Genomic DNA, 13,009 nt, shown 5'->3' with positions numbered 1-13,009 from the left:
GTGGCTGAAGCTCTCCACTATCCCCGCTGGTATGTTTTGATCTTGGGACCAATCGAATTTGATGGATTCAAATTCTGTACGAGCTACATGTAGGTACCTTGGTACATCTATTCGGTCGGCCCAGGTAATAACCCGACCCCTGACTCTTGGTCAAGTTCCAAGGTTGCCCAGGTCCCTTCGAATTCAATGTTCCCGTCCTTACATAATACCTAGTACCTAAGGTAAATCAATTATCGCTTGCGACAAGCTGTCCAGAAGGTCCCCCGAGCTTTCGACTAACTTCATAACTTTCCAACTGCGCACAACAACGCAAAATGAAGTTAACATTATTTTCGGCTGGGCTATTTGCCTGCCTTTTCTCTATGGTCTCAGCGACCGCTTTAACTTACAAGATCGGCGCTAACGAGAAGGCCTGCTTTTATGCTTTAGCTGAAAAGAAGGGCTCCAAGATTGCCTTCTACTTCGCCGTATGTTGTTATGCGCATTACCTTGCTAACTATCCCACTGACTGGCTGTTTTTATAGGTCCAATCGGGAGGTTCTTTCGACATTAACTACGCGGTAACCGGCCCTGGAGAGAAGGTCATTTTAGATGGAGAGAAGGAGCGTCAGGGCGATTTCGTTTTCACAGCCAATGAGGTTGGCGAGTACAAGTTCTGCTTCGATAATGAGATGAGCACATACTCGGAGAAGTTTGTCGACTTCGAGATCTCTGTGAGTAGAGTCCTCGCCGTTCAACAGCAAATGCCAGTTCTAACCCAGTTTCCACCAGGTTGAGGATGAAGTACGGGCTCAGCTCCCCTCTAAGCAAGGATCGACTCCCGAACAGACGACAGCCCTTGAAGAATCCATATACAAGATATCAGGCCAACTATCTACTATTGCACGAAACCAAAAATATTTCCGCACTCGAGAGAACCGAAACTTTAGTACCGTCCGAAGCACGGAATCGCGAATTGTCAACTTCAGCTTGGTTCAGTGCCTTATGGTAATCTGCATGGGCGCTTTGCAGGTCTTTGTCGTCCAATTCTTCTTCAAGGTACGTATTTTGGTTATAAGTCGCTATGCTTCTGCTAATAATATTCTAGGGCGCACGCAAGGGTTACGTGTAAATGAAGAAGTTGAAGTATTATGTCAAAACTGGTTTTACGGCGTATTGGTACACCGGTTAGCATTGGCACCTCATGCGTTATGTATCATAGGAGTCAAAATGAAGTGAGAATTGTCGGGGGTAATCGGGCGAGAAGTACTTCGGTTAAGACAAAGGAATACCGGCTATCCCAGAATTTAGAAGTACGTGTTACGATGATTTGGAACCTGAGCACACATGAGATGAGTCGGTAATTTTTGTGTAAGTGACATACATGTAGACTACATAAGGTACCTCATTCTGAAAGGTTTATTACCTACCTAGGTACCTACCTAGGTAGTTGCATGTGTCATATGCCATTTTATACATTCTCGTAGTAACTTATGAGAATATAACACTGTACATAATTCGTACTTAGCGTTACCTAGATGCATACCTACATAATACCTATGATATGCCTCCTAGGTAGGTACTTCGGTACATGAACTGACATCTACGAGTGTAAGGTACCCAGCCACAATGCGACTGTTCTCCACTTTAATTAGTAGGTCGACTTGCAGAACCGCGACGCATCTACGGCTTTAAACTTGCTAGACGCTACAAACTTGGCCAGCCAATTTTTATTTTTTCCAATAACACACTCAAACCATCATAATCATTTCTAGTCCTCACCATGGCGGCTTCACTTACGGCTGCTTTACCAAAGCCGAAATATACTGGCGAGGATGAAGATATACCAGCTCACGCGCAGCAGCGTGGTCCTCGAATTGTCGGTGCTGGTCAAATAGACGAATCGCAAATAGTTCTTCGAAGAACCGGTCCGCCCCCATACGGTCAGCGTGCAGGATGGCGGCCAAGAGGACAGGAAGATTTTGGGGATGGAGGTGCTTTCCCAGAGATTCCCATCGCGCAGTATCCCTTATCGATGGGCAAAGAGTCTGGTAAAAGCAATGCTCTGGCAATTCAAGTCGATGCCTCTGGAAAGGTCAAATACGATGCTATCGCGAGACAGGGTCACGGCGAGGGGAGGATAGTTCATTCGTCATTTAAGGATCTCATTCCGCTTCGACAACGTGCAGATGCAGGCGAGATTAATCTAGAGAGACCTAGCGAGCAAGAGGTAGCGGACACAAAAGAACGGACAGCAAAAGCTCTTGCCGCGCTCGTTAGCGGTGCCGTCGCAGCCCAGAAGCCTAAGAACGTCAATGTTGGATCACGAAAAGACCCTACTTTTGTGCGCTACACGCCAGCAAATCAAATGGGAGATAACTCGAAGAAGCAGGACAGAATCATGAAGATCGTGGAGAGGCAAAAGGATCCCAGTACGTACATCCCTTCTCTTTTTTTTGGTTCCGAATCTATCTTACACCTATACGTCGTAAATACTAACCTCATATGCTACAGTGGAACCGCCTAAGTTCAAGCACAAGAAGATCCCGCGTGGTCCTCCTAGCCCTCCGCCACCTGTGATGCACTCACCACCAAGAAAGTTGACCGCCGAAGACCAAGAAATGTGGAAAATCCCGCCCCCAGTATCGAATTGGAAGAATCCCAAGGGTTTCACAGTCCCTCTCGATAAGCGATTGGCGGCGGATGGCAGAGGATTACAAGATGTTACAATCAACGACAAGTTCGCGCAATTCTCAGAGGCGCTCTTCATGGCAGACCGACATGCGAGAGAAGAAGTCCGCCAGCGAGCACTTATGCAACAAAGACTTGCCGAAAAAGAGAAGGCACAGAAGGAAGAGAACCTACGTATGCTTGCGCAGAAAGCTCGAGAAGAGCGTGCTAGCGCGTCAAAACGTCGCGACTCGAGAACCTCCCGCGATTCACGGTCTAGGTCCCGGTCACGCAGCTACAGTTATTCGGATTCTGGCTCAGAAAGTGATGATTCAGACGTCCGCGAAAGAGAAAGGGCCCGCCAAGAGAAACGGCGGGAAGAGGAACGCAAACTTCGCCAGTCTCGCATGGGTGCAGAAAGGCGGATCCAAGTTATGGCAAGAGAGCAGGGCCGTGACATTTCTGAAAAGATTGCGCTTGGCCTGGCAAAACCCACACAACAAGCCGAGTCTATGTACGACTCACGTTTATTCAACCAGTCGAGCGGTTTCGACAGTGGTATCAACGAAGATAATCCGTACGATAAACCGCTCTTCGCAGCACAAGATGCCATAAGCAGTATCTATCGACCAAGCCAGAATATGGACGATTATGAAGATGAAGGGGCTGGAGACCGAGAGATGGCTAAGATTCAGAAAACGAGTCGTTTTGGCGAGGTACTGGGTAAAGGGACCTTTAAAGGGGTTGGAGACGCAGAGGTCAGTAATATACCACACAATTCGCATCCATTGTTGGCTTTTACTAATTACATTGAGTTTAGGTACGGGAAGGACCGGTTCAATTCGAGAAAGATACAGCTGGCACCGACCCTTTTCAGATGGACAAATTCATGGCCGAGGTGGACCAGAGTTCTTCCTCCAAGAGAGGTTATGGATTGCAGGAGGGAGAGTCGAGGCAACCGAAACGTGCTCGAGTGGACGAGGACGACTAAAGGGCCACCATACCTTAATATTTATCATACATTGTCCCTGCACGTATAATGCGACCTACCTACCTAGGTACATTTGGTTAGAAAAGCTGGGGAATTACTACATAGCGTGTATCTATATAATCTGATGGTTCTCGTCACCAGAGCCACTATTTTTCTCCCAGTCCTTGACGGCAGTCCTGCCACATCAAATCGGTACCAGTACACAACTAGTCGGGCCCGTTTATTCAGAAGTTAACGACGTTCTAGCGAATACGCACCTGATAAGTAGAATAAGGTGGTGTACTTGTCAAAGTTTCGGTACACGGTTCGTTTAGGGAATACATCACCAACTTATGAGAATACGCTAATTAGAATGTTGTCTAAGTGGTTTCTCCTGAATCTCAGTACCATCTCCTTGTCAACCCGACTACGCAATTGGAGGATGAGTGCGATGTCCGCTTTTATGAGATCCCGAGAATAACTTAGTGATATTATAATCTCTTTGTTTGAGTCTGGAAATCGCAGTTCAGTAGGGCTTCAATAGTAGCCCTAATATAAAACTAAGAACGAAGATATTGCTAACGAGTAACTATAGATATCCTAAACATAAATCGTTCCTAAATAAGAATCATCCCTACCGCTGATTATTATATCCTACCTACTACTTACCGAGGTACCGTATATAATTCATCCCCCAACATCTTCCAACAACCCCTTAGCCAGACGCAATAGGCACTCTCGTCCTACTCTCCCCCATCTTCAGCGCCCATTTTCCCACGCCCTGCTCCCTAGGCTTAACGCGCATCTCCACGTCCTTAGCCGGATTACACAAGGTAATGAGCTCGTTGTAGTTCAAAGCCGGATTCGCCTCCCATTTCCCGCCGCTCGCCGCCGGCGTGAGATCGACCCGCATGGCCAGCAGCGCCGTGACGATCAGGACCTCCGTGGACGCGAACTGCCGCGCGGGACAGAGATACGGCGGCGCCCCCCAGGACAGGAAGCCGCTAGGAGGGGCCGCCGCCCCGGCGTCGGATTTGCTGGCTTTATTGCGGCTCGGCATGAACCGGTACGGGTCGAAGGTGCCGGCCGACGGCCCCCACACGCTTGTGTTCGCGTGGATCGGGGGGGCCGGCATTATCACGTAGTACCCCTTGCGCAGGAGGTACCGCCCGTCGTCGAGCGGCGTGTCGGATAGGACTTTGCGGATGTTGGCGTGCACGTGGCGCATGCGCTGCGTCTCCTGCAGGACGGAGAGGAGGATGGGACACCGGGTTTTGAGAGCCGCTACGTCGAGCACGAAGTCGGCTTCTTCAGCATCGTGCTCTCCCTCCTTCCCCTCCTCCTCCTGCTCCTCCAAATCCTCATTCTCCTTGTTCTTCTTCTCTTCACCAGATTTCCGATATACAGCATGAGCTTCCACTTCCTCCCTAACCTCCGCCAAGACCTCCGGCCGCGAGAAGAGCTCCCAGAGAGTCCAGTACAGGGTCGAGGCCGTGTTGATGAACGTCGCGACGCACATGACGATCTCCTGCTTGACGGCTTCTTCGAAGGACATCCCCGCCTCCCGAAGCACGCGCTGCCGTTCGACGACGGTGTGCGCGATGTCCGCGGGAGGCGCCGCGCAATACTTCAACAGGGCTTGATAAAGGACCTCACGCGCTTTGGTACACCTTTGGAAAAAATCCAGGCTTGCCATTTGCGCTAACATGTGCTCGTGGAAGACCCTGGTGACCGAACTGTTAGCTTCGAAGGAAAGGAAAGGAAAAGATTGGATTGGATAGGGCCCGGGGGGCGGGTTCCCTGGGACGCAATTCTAGGTATTAAGTGGTATTTGTACACTTACCAAAATGCCTTTACAATTGCAGGATCTAGAAAGGGGTGTTCTTGACCGTAAACCCCACAGCTGCTAGCCTGCACAACTAAGTGCTTCACCCAACTCAGCAGCCAAACCTTATTTCCTTCCTCTCCTTCTAAACCACCAACTAGGGAGTTTATAAGAGCAGAACAGCTCTGTCCCATGCGCAGATTCTGGGCGTCTAGCCACGGCCCCGGCTCCAGCGTCAACCTGATGATCCGCTCGAAATCGTCGACAAGCGGCCCGCCGAACAACTCGACGGCTTCGTGCGAGTTGCCGCCGATCCTTTCCGCGCTCGTCTTGAGCCAAGGCCGGAACGAGACCGTCTTGAAGTTCTTCTGGATCAATGGCATCAGGCGCAGCGAATTGCACACGTAGACCTTGTTGTTAAGTACGGGGAGCGTGTACATCTCGGCTGTGGTCTGCTTGCTGTCATTCGTGTTAAAAGACTTCATTCTCAAGGAGCCAACTCTAGTATTCCCAACTTTCTCCAAGGCTTGTATACGTGGGAATATAATGGTAAAAACCGGCGTACGTGCTCACATCTCACGGCTCTGAAATCCATTGAACATACCTCGTGTTCGTAAAGTACACTACTCCATACTTGACCATTCCAAGAAGATGGCCGATCAAAGGGACCTTAGGACTTATACGCTTGGGCTCCCGCTCATCATCCGCGAAGCTGAACGCATAATCGAGGGCGTAGGCAAAGAGCACCAGCCCAATCGAGCAGTAGATAAGTTCGCGCAACATTGTGAATCCTCAGATACCTAGGTATTCGAGTTTGTGGGAGGTAAACTATATCAAGCCCAGATCGTATACCTGCTCGGGGTATATATAATAGTATCGGAGTATAACGCCGTCCAATAAATCAATAGACTAGGGGTTACATTGGTTACCTCTATCTATTACATCTAACGCAGCCATACATTGTGATAGGTAACTTATTTCCGAGTTCAACCCGTATCACATCTACTCCTGCAGCTTGCAACTTTGCCGGGTAATACAAGACGTCAGTGCATAGTAACACGTCATATTATATTTCAACAACCTCCAAAGCTTTCTTGTTATTCGCATTCGGAAAAGATGGTGGTTGTGTTACACTTAATGACACAACATTAAGTAGCACTCCCTTCATTGTTCCACTGCCTTGAAGGTCGCGAGATAACCGATCTCTCGCAGGTATGTGCCACCGTAATATTGTATGTGCATGCTTTCACACCCTAACCCCCTCTTCTCTCTCTCCCCCCCCTCTCAATAGATAATTGAATCCCCTCATTCTAATGCCTTCGCAATGGCCTTCGGATGCTGTACCCCTGGATCTGGCAAGGATCACCTCTACATCTACCATCTGCACATCTCATATCTTGGAATATGCCGTGCGTCCTCCTATACTCCTCGGGCTCTTCCCCACTCCCATCCAAGACCGGGATGTCGTATCATGTCATTCGAGTTCGACCGGATAGAATCGAGTGGTGTTTTCCCCGTATTTGAAGCGGGGAAACGCTTGGCTTGGCTTCACGCTCGATTGTAAGCTTCATATATTCCAAATGGTACATTTTCTGCTTGCGGCGTTCAATGACGTCCATCCGTTCTACATCGTGCTGAAGAAAGCAACCTCACCCCCACTGGTTCTGCCCGGTGTGGCTGCCTAGAAGATTTTACGAATATCACAATTGTCGGGATCTGTTCGATGGATATCCCACTCTGTGTTAAATTAATAACCTTAACACTAGAGAATATCAAAAGCACTTTGTCTTGAGGAATGGGAATATAGAGTAGGCTGACCTGTACACAGTTGACGTTAGCGTGAGCTATCAGTACAGTTCTTCTTTTGTAATCCCCCTTATCAATCTCTACACCCCCACTAAGATGTAGACGAACAATTTCGGGGCTATTGGGGAAGGTTGCCCTATATAGGAGAATCTAGCTTTCATGGTCTTGAAAATTGTTGTCGACTCCAGCACCCGACAAGATTCCAACAACGGATACGTTGAGACAGGAATTCCGATCGTGCATGTCGCGTCCTTGTACGAGTTTGGCATATATATGACTGGATTCAGCCAAAGCAGAAAAAGCCTAGGAGACGTCCTATGATGTGCAGAAGGAGCACCATGGGACTCGAGAGAATCATACCGAGCATTTTTAAGATTACAGGATGTAGACTGACTGACTGGCGACATCCGATATAATTCTAATTCACGACTGAGTTGGAGTCCGTTCTGCCGCGGAAGCTGCCCCTATCCGGCAAAAACCAACGCAGGCTAGTCGAAGCTACTACAAGTATCGATATCTGATCCACTCAACATGAACTACTCAAGCTGGGTGCGATATCCGAGAAAAGCAACAAGGCGTAACTTGGTGGCATGATATCCATAGTGCCAATTCCACATTTTCTCGTCCTCTCATCTTCCATGGTGGTCATCCGGGTATTCCAAACTGACGAAATATGAATCTTGTCGCCTCGATAGAGCCGTTCTTACGTAGAGACAATACAGTTGATGATCCACCCGTATTATTTTAATAGCACCCGAGATATTATTCACTGTCCGACCACGATGCGCTTCATGCACGTCTTCCGGTAGGTATTTCAACAAATCGAAACCTTAACGGGACTAAAGGCACACTACTCTGACAACAACCAAAGAGTGTAAAGGAATTCCAGCACTTGTGCCTGGAAAAGACTTTACATAAAATATAAGGCTTAGACCAGGAACTTAGATTTTAAAGGGTACTTTTAATGAGACAGATCTAGGTTAATGCTAGCACGCAGTAATAGAAGGGTCACATTTACCACAAGGGCGATAACCAAGGTGTAAGGATTTAGGCTTTAAGAAACGAGGGCATGGTAACTTGATTCTATCAAGACTTATAAGATGAGATGAAATACCTAGAGAAAAGTCACAGGGCGAACTCAAAGTACCACGTCCCAACTTAAGGTCCCCTTACACTTGGTAAGGTTTAGTCTTATTAAACTAATAAGCTATTAGATATATGCTCTAGAACAACAGATTTTAGACAACTTACCTAGGCTTAATTCAATATTATAAAACCTTGCTCGATACACCATCAGATTACTTATTCAATAAATCCCATCTTTAGCAACTTGATAGCTGATGCTGTATAACTTATAAGTGGACGTACCTAAGGTATTAGATAGACCTAATACGACATTCTAGAACGCGGGCTGTGCCTTGGCGCGTTGTTTCATTCGTTATACTATTAGCTTAGCGGAATTGTACCATTGTACCGGCACAACCGGGATGGTCTATCGATTAGGCTGTCCGCACGTCATCGGTAGGCTGTGTTCGATCGTAACGCAGATCAGATTGCAGTGAAACAAGTGTGTATAAGGGACCCGCAACTCCAGGTACCTACGGATCCGTACACATGGACTAAACGGGAGAGGTACAACACCATATCAGAGAGGGGCGGGTCCGCGGGATATGTCGTATTAAACCTTGGCACCAACAACGAATACGCAGCAACCGCTACCAATCATTCTAGACATTAGGCCGGGAGATAGACCGGCATCTTCAGCGTTAAAACGTGGAACTCGCAACGCGTCACCTTTTTTTTTTCCTCCAGTCTTTGCATTGTGGTACGACAAATATGCAACCTCTTCATTGGTGTTGGTAGTTCCGTTGCTGCAATATTTTAAGGCTAGCTTAGGAGGTAGGTATCTGGAAGATTTGAGAAAGTTAAGAGGAGGTTTTCTTTATCTCGTATTGCCAGTGTGAAATTCAATAAAATAATTTAAGAATCTAACCACCATCAACAACTTGAACAACTTTTATGCGCCACATCAAGCAACTCTATTAAACTTCTTGTACCAACCACCTCTTAACTAATACATATATGCCCTTTAAGCACACGCATTTCTAGAAAAAAAAGTCACCTGTTTTAAGACGGAGCTACCACTCGAATTCGGATTTTGGGTTGTTGGAAAAAATATCGCAGCGCAGCAGGCAGCAGCATTCGGATTTTGACCTCATTCGGGTTTCTAAGCGAAATTCGCCGTACCCAAGCTTTTTTTTCTCACGAGCTTATCTTGCGGGCCAAGCAAAAGTTCTAATACAAATATGGGTTGGGAGAACACGCCCGCCCAGCCTAAGGCTGGTCCTGCTTCCTTTCAGGTCAGAGATACAGACGGCCCGGTTGAGATGGTAACTGGACCACCACCTTACTATTCTACCGAGCGACAAGATTATCGACAAGATTATTCAAATTACCCACAACGAAACATGCACGAACAATCAGCTGCACCTTGGTGGAATCCGAGGTCTTGGAGGAAAAGGACTTGGGCTATTGTTGTGGCCGCTGTGGTTATCATTCTCGTTATCGTCATAGTTGTTCCAATCGAGGTCACCAAGGCGAATCGATACCCGAATTATACCAAGCTCAATTACGCCTTGGCAGATGAATGTAAGTTCAGTTGCTGGATCGAATCTCGTATTGTTTCTCGTATTGTATTTGAATACACCTAACTGATCATACCCAATAGACTCTGGAACGACTTTCTTCGACAAATTCAATTATTTTGTTGGATACGATCCGGCGCAGGGATTCGTTCATTATGTGCCAAGGGAACAAGCTACACAACTGGTAAGCGCTTACTTTTTTTATTCGGTGCTCCGGGCCGGTGCTAATAATTGCCTGCTCAAAGAACCTCACGTATGCTTCGGAGGATTCGGCCATTATAAGAGTTGACACCTCTGTCGGTCCTCAATCCGTGCCTGATGCATCGACTGGCCGCTTTTCCGTGCGACTCGAGTCTCAGACGCAGTACGAAAATGGTCTTTTCATCTTCGACGTGAAGCACACGCCGTTTGGATGTGGAACTTGGCCCGCCTTGTGGCTTGTCGACCCCGCCAACTGGCCGGACCATGGCGAGATCGACGTAATGGAGGCTGCGAATCAAGCTACCGACGGCAACCAAATGACGCTGCACACGACAGACGGTTGCACGATGGACGTGAAGCGCATAATGAGTGACTCAAGCCTCTCAAATGACTGCTACAATGCCACCGATAACAATGCCGGCTGCGGAGTTAGGGGCTCTGCTGCTACTTACGGCAGCGCGTACAACGACGCACAGGGCGGCATCATCGCGATGGAGTGGCGCAACGAGGGTATCCGGGTGTGGCAGTTCGGCAGGAGCAGCATCCCTACCGATATCACCGCCAAGAATCCGGATCCGAGCATCTGGGGCTCAGCCTCCGCCGACTTCCCCAACACGAACTGTGACATCGGCTCGCACTTCAAGAACCAGAGCATCATTGCTAACATCGATCTCTGCGGCCAGTATGCTAGCGCATTGTACGCTACGAGCGGCTGTAAGTTATTATTATCTCATTACCTTTTACCAGAGCTTTGATTGCTAAATAGGTACTTATAGGCCCGAGCAACTGCACCGATTACGTCGCTAACAACCCTGATGCTTTTACCAATGCATTCTGGGAGTTCGGTAGATTTGAAGTCTACAAGGCGACTTGATTCATAATCCGGAAGTTTACACCAGTTAATAGATGAATAGTATCTTTGGAGTTGGCGGCTATTCGATATTTCTTTTGGGCGGGAATTAGTACTAGGACTGATGAGTAGAGCCATGAAGGGTCAGCAGGATATAGAGGCTTATGAAGCTTATGAGCGGTTTGTACCATGCAGGGAAATGGATCATAAGGCGCATTTCTGCGGAAGCGAAAGAGAGTATAACCTTATGGAATATCATTATGATATATGTATTAAATCAGTTATGGTTGTACGTATGTGGCCTGGAGACTGGAGAAAAGGCGTAATGATATAATTTGATACAATTATCTTACGCATTTCGGTTCAAATCACCATCGATCTTCTTTATATATATGAGATGAGCCTGGCGCGCGCAAGTATACTAATAGTTTATGTATAGCATGGCTTGTTATGGGCTACCGCAAGTACAGTAACCCGTCAATCCAAAGATTGTTCCAAATAGAAATATAAACGACCTCACACAGAAGTTAACCGTTGTGATTGGCATTAGTCTATTGTGGATGGGTATATCGTCAAGCGGTATCAGCAGCCGCTCCGTCGTACCTATCTTCTGCACATTACAAGATTCTAAGTGGAGAATGTGATGCCCCCCCTTTCTATATATACCCACGCACAGAGCTGCGGGAAACCGTAACGCCGTGATCCTATGCAATTCCCTTCCAACGCCAAATCAGTCAGTCAGTCAGTCCGCCAACGAACCCAGTGGGTGGACTATCTTCTTTTTGAACCAAATACAACACGACACGACACGACACGACACGACATCCCAAAACCCCTACACCACTTTATTCATCGTCCTTCGGCTGTCTCATCCACGCATCAATAGCGGTACTAAACGCGGCGAAAGCAGCGCAGCCGCCCGCGACGGCGGCGGGCCCGCCGCTCCTAGCGAGGATGCCGCCGGTGAGGCAGCCGGCGGCGGCGCCGTTGAACATGTCGTTCTTGGCGCGGTAGCCCTCGATGCCGCACTCGATGCCGGAGAACATGAGCCCGACGAGCCCGAAGTTCTTGGCCGTGCTGTACGACCGCGACCCCATGTCCTTGAACCCGACCTTCAGCTGCTGCCGCCACGGCAGGCTCGATATCGGCGTCGGCGCGGCCCCCGCGGCCCCCGGCGTGTGGAACGGCGTGTCGTAGGCCATCTGTTACGGAGTGGGTCCCGCAGAGAGCGGGTTTGGTTAGCGAGGTGTGATAATTATAATAGCGCTGCTTCCGACAACGGGTTGGGTGTTCCAAGGAGAAGGAAGAAGGTAGAAGGTAGGGGTTAGGCAGGTAGGTATAAGGAGGTATGTATTAAGAAAGCAAGTCGCAAACAGCAAGCAACAGCAGCACCGTCAACGTACAGAAGCCATGAACATCCCAAACAACCCGCCCATACCGAAGCCCATGACGCCGGAAATAGCAGCCTTGCCGAAGCACGATTCCATCGTCGCGTTCATCAGGGCGATCGTCTACTCGCATAAAGTTAGTTGCCTGTTACTTAGTAGCCAACCAGCTAGCCAACCAGCTGGTCAGCGCTTTCCCCGCGCGCAGTAGCCCATCCGGAACAGTGTAGATAGAACGCACTCTCTTAACATTAGGATCGTTCGGGTCGTACTGTCCCGCGCCTGCGGCACCGGCAGCGCCGACGCCCGCTCCAGGAAAACCGTTCATACTGCGGACGGCACAGTGGCGTAGTAAGGTAAGAGAAGAGAAGAGAGGCAGTGAGTGTGGTATTAGGTAGGATGCGACGAGCTTGCGACTTGCGATTGCGATTACCAAATTGTTTTCGTTGTACGAAAGCTATCTGCAATAATTATTTTTCTGCCAGGTACGACCGCCTCCACCCCCCCCCCCCCCCCCTTCTCCGATCAGGTGGGATTATCCCCCCATCGAAAATCTGCGGTATCCCCCCACCCCACCTTCTGCAATGGTCTGGCCTGCCTAGCTTGCCTGTCTGCTGGGACCAGGCTTTTTTTTTTTTTTTTTTTTTTTCTTGGTTCTTTTGTTGCTTCAAACTACCT

The 13,009-nt window shown here is 48.5% G+C and overlaps 5 protein-coding genes across 5 annotated transcripts; 3 read left to right on the top strand and 2 right to left on the bottom strand.

The window, feature by feature from the left end:
• Positions 1 to 204: 204 nt before the first annotated feature.
• F4812DRAFT_433513 (emp24/gp25L/p24 family/GOLD-domain-containing protein) lies at positions 205 to 1,492 on the top strand. The gene is made up of 4 exons (XM_047934647.1): positions 205 to 467; positions 525 to 713; positions 772 to 1,038; positions 1,088 to 1,492. Exons 1-4 carry the CDS (start codon positions 315 to 317, stop codon positions 1,109 to 1,111), a joined length of 633 nt encoding a protein of 210 aa, XP_047788607.1. The 5' UTR covers positions 205 to 314; the 3' UTR covers positions 1,112 to 1,492.
• A 165-nt stretch (positions 1,493 to 1,657) lies between these two features.
• On the top strand, positions 1,658 to 3,997 carry F4812DRAFT_433512 (SKIP/SNW domain-containing protein). Its single transcript, XM_047934646.1, has 3 exons — positions 1,658 to 2,411; positions 2,494 to 3,407; positions 3,470 to 3,997. The coding sequence occupies exons 1-3, from the start codon at positions 1,763 to 1,765 to the stop codon at positions 3,638 to 3,640; spliced, it is 1,734 nt and encodes a 577-aa protein (XP_047788606.1). The 5' UTR covers positions 1,658 to 1,762; the 3' UTR covers positions 3,641 to 3,997.
• Positions 3,998 to 4,063: 66 nt separating this feature from the next.
• Positions 4,064 to 6,368, bottom strand: F4812DRAFT_73159 (cytochrome P450). Its single transcript, XM_047939364.1, has 3 exons — positions 6,049 to 6,368; positions 5,463 to 5,903; positions 4,064 to 5,343 (listed from the first exon to the last, which is right to left on the bottom strand). Exons 1-3 carry the CDS (start codon positions 6,225 to 6,227, stop codon positions 4,335 to 4,337), a joined length of 1,629 nt encoding a protein of 542 aa, XP_047788605.1. The 5' UTR covers positions 6,228 to 6,368; the 3' UTR covers positions 4,064 to 4,334.
• A 2,698-nt stretch (positions 6,369 to 9,066) lies between these two features.
• F4812DRAFT_73092 (glycoside hydrolase family 16 protein) lies at positions 9,067 to 11,368 on the top strand. The gene is made up of 4 exons (XM_047939363.1): positions 9,067 to 9,899; positions 9,979 to 10,079; positions 10,141 to 10,810; positions 10,873 to 11,368. Exons 1-4 carry the CDS (start codon positions 9,557 to 9,559, stop codon positions 10,968 to 10,970), a joined length of 1,212 nt encoding a protein of 403 aa, XP_047788604.1. The 5' UTR covers positions 9,067 to 9,556; the 3' UTR covers positions 10,971 to 11,368.
• A 14-nt stretch (positions 11,369 to 11,382) lies between these two features.
• Positions 11,383 to 12,816, bottom strand: F4812DRAFT_433505 (mitochondrial import inner membrane translocase, subunit Tim17/22). The gene is made up of 3 exons (XM_047934645.1): positions 12,573 to 12,816; positions 12,350 to 12,457; positions 11,383 to 12,148 (listed from the first exon to the last, which is right to left on the bottom strand). The coding sequence occupies exons 1-3, from the start codon at positions 12,657 to 12,659 to the stop codon at positions 11,792 to 11,794; spliced, it is 552 nt and encodes a 183-aa protein (XP_047788603.1). The 5' UTR covers positions 12,660 to 12,816; the 3' UTR covers positions 11,383 to 11,791.
• Between the last annotated feature and the right edge of the window lie 193 nt (positions 12,817 to 13,009).

The sequence above is a fragment of the Daldinia caldariorum genome (genome assembly GCF_022478825.1).
Source record: "Daldinia caldariorum strain CBS 122874 unplaced genomic scaffold F4812scaffold_12, whole genome shotgun sequence".
Classification (NCBI taxonomy): Eukaryota; Fungi; Ascomycota; class Sordariomycetes; order Xylariales; family Hypoxylaceae; genus Daldinia; species Daldinia caldariorum.
The sequence above is the reverse complement of the archived record's forward strand: the minus strand, read 5'-3'. Positions and strand labels throughout refer to the sequence as shown.

Bases quoted from the DNA above. Each gene is read 5' to 3' on its own strand.
- F4812DRAFT_433513 (XM_047934647.1), top strand. From the start codon at position 315: ATGAAGTTAACATTATTTTCGGCTGGGCTATTTGCCTGCCTTTTCTCT. The intron at 468-524 runs GTATGTTGTTAT...CTGTTTTTATAG, and splicing joins AGATTGCCTTCTACTTCGCC to GTCCAATCGGGAGGTTCTTT. The intron at 714-771 runs GTGAGTAGAGTC...AGTTTCCACCAG, and splicing joins TTGTCGACTTCGAGATCTCT to GTTGAGGATGAAGTACGGGC.
- F4812DRAFT_433512 (XM_047934646.1), top strand. From the start codon at position 1,763: ATGGCGGCTTCACTTACGGCTGCTTTACCAAAGCCGAAATATACTGGC. The intron at 2,412-2,493 runs GTACGTACATCC...CATATGCTACAG, and splicing joins GGAGAGGCAAAAGGATCCCA to TGGAACCGCCTAAGTTCAAG. The intron at 3,408-3,469 runs GTCAGTAATATA...CATTGAGTTTAG, and splicing joins AAGGGGTTGGAGACGCAGAG to GTACGGGAAGGACCGGTTCA.
- F4812DRAFT_73159 (XM_047939364.1), bottom strand. From the start codon at position 6,227: ATGTTGCGCGAACTTATCTACTGCTCGATTGGGCTGGTGCTCTTTGCC. The intron at 5,904-6,048 runs GTATGTTCAATG...CACGAATGACAG, and splicing joins GTGTACTTTACGAACACGAG to CAAGCAGACCACAGCCGAGA. The intron at 5,344-5,462 runs GTAAGTGTACAA...TTCGGTCACCAG, and splicing joins GCAATTGTAAAGGCATTTTG to GGTCTTCCACGAGCACATGT.
- F4812DRAFT_73092 (XM_047939363.1), top strand. From the start codon at position 9,557: ATGGGTTGGGAGAACACGCCCGCCCAGCCTAAGGCTGGTCCTGCTTCC. The intron at 9,900-9,978 runs GTAAGTTCAGTT...CATACCCAATAG, and splicing joins TTACGCCTTGGCAGATGAAT to ACTCTGGAACGACTTTCTTC. The intron at 10,080-10,140 runs GTAAGCGCTTAC...GCCTGCTCAAAG, and splicing joins GGGAACAAGCTACACAACTG to AACCTCACGTATGCTTCGGA.
- F4812DRAFT_433505 (XM_047934645.1), bottom strand. From the start codon at position 12,659: ATGAACGGTTTTCCTGGAGCGGGCGTCGGCGCTGCCGGTGCCGCAGGC. The intron at 12,458-12,572 runs GTGCGTTCTATC...TTATGCGAGTAG, and splicing joins ACGATCCTAATGTTAAGAGA to ACGATCGCCCTGATGAACGC. The intron at 12,149-12,349 runs GTACGTTGACGG...ACTCCGTAACAG, and splicing joins TTGGGATGTTCATGGCTTCT to ATGGCCTACGACACGCCGTT.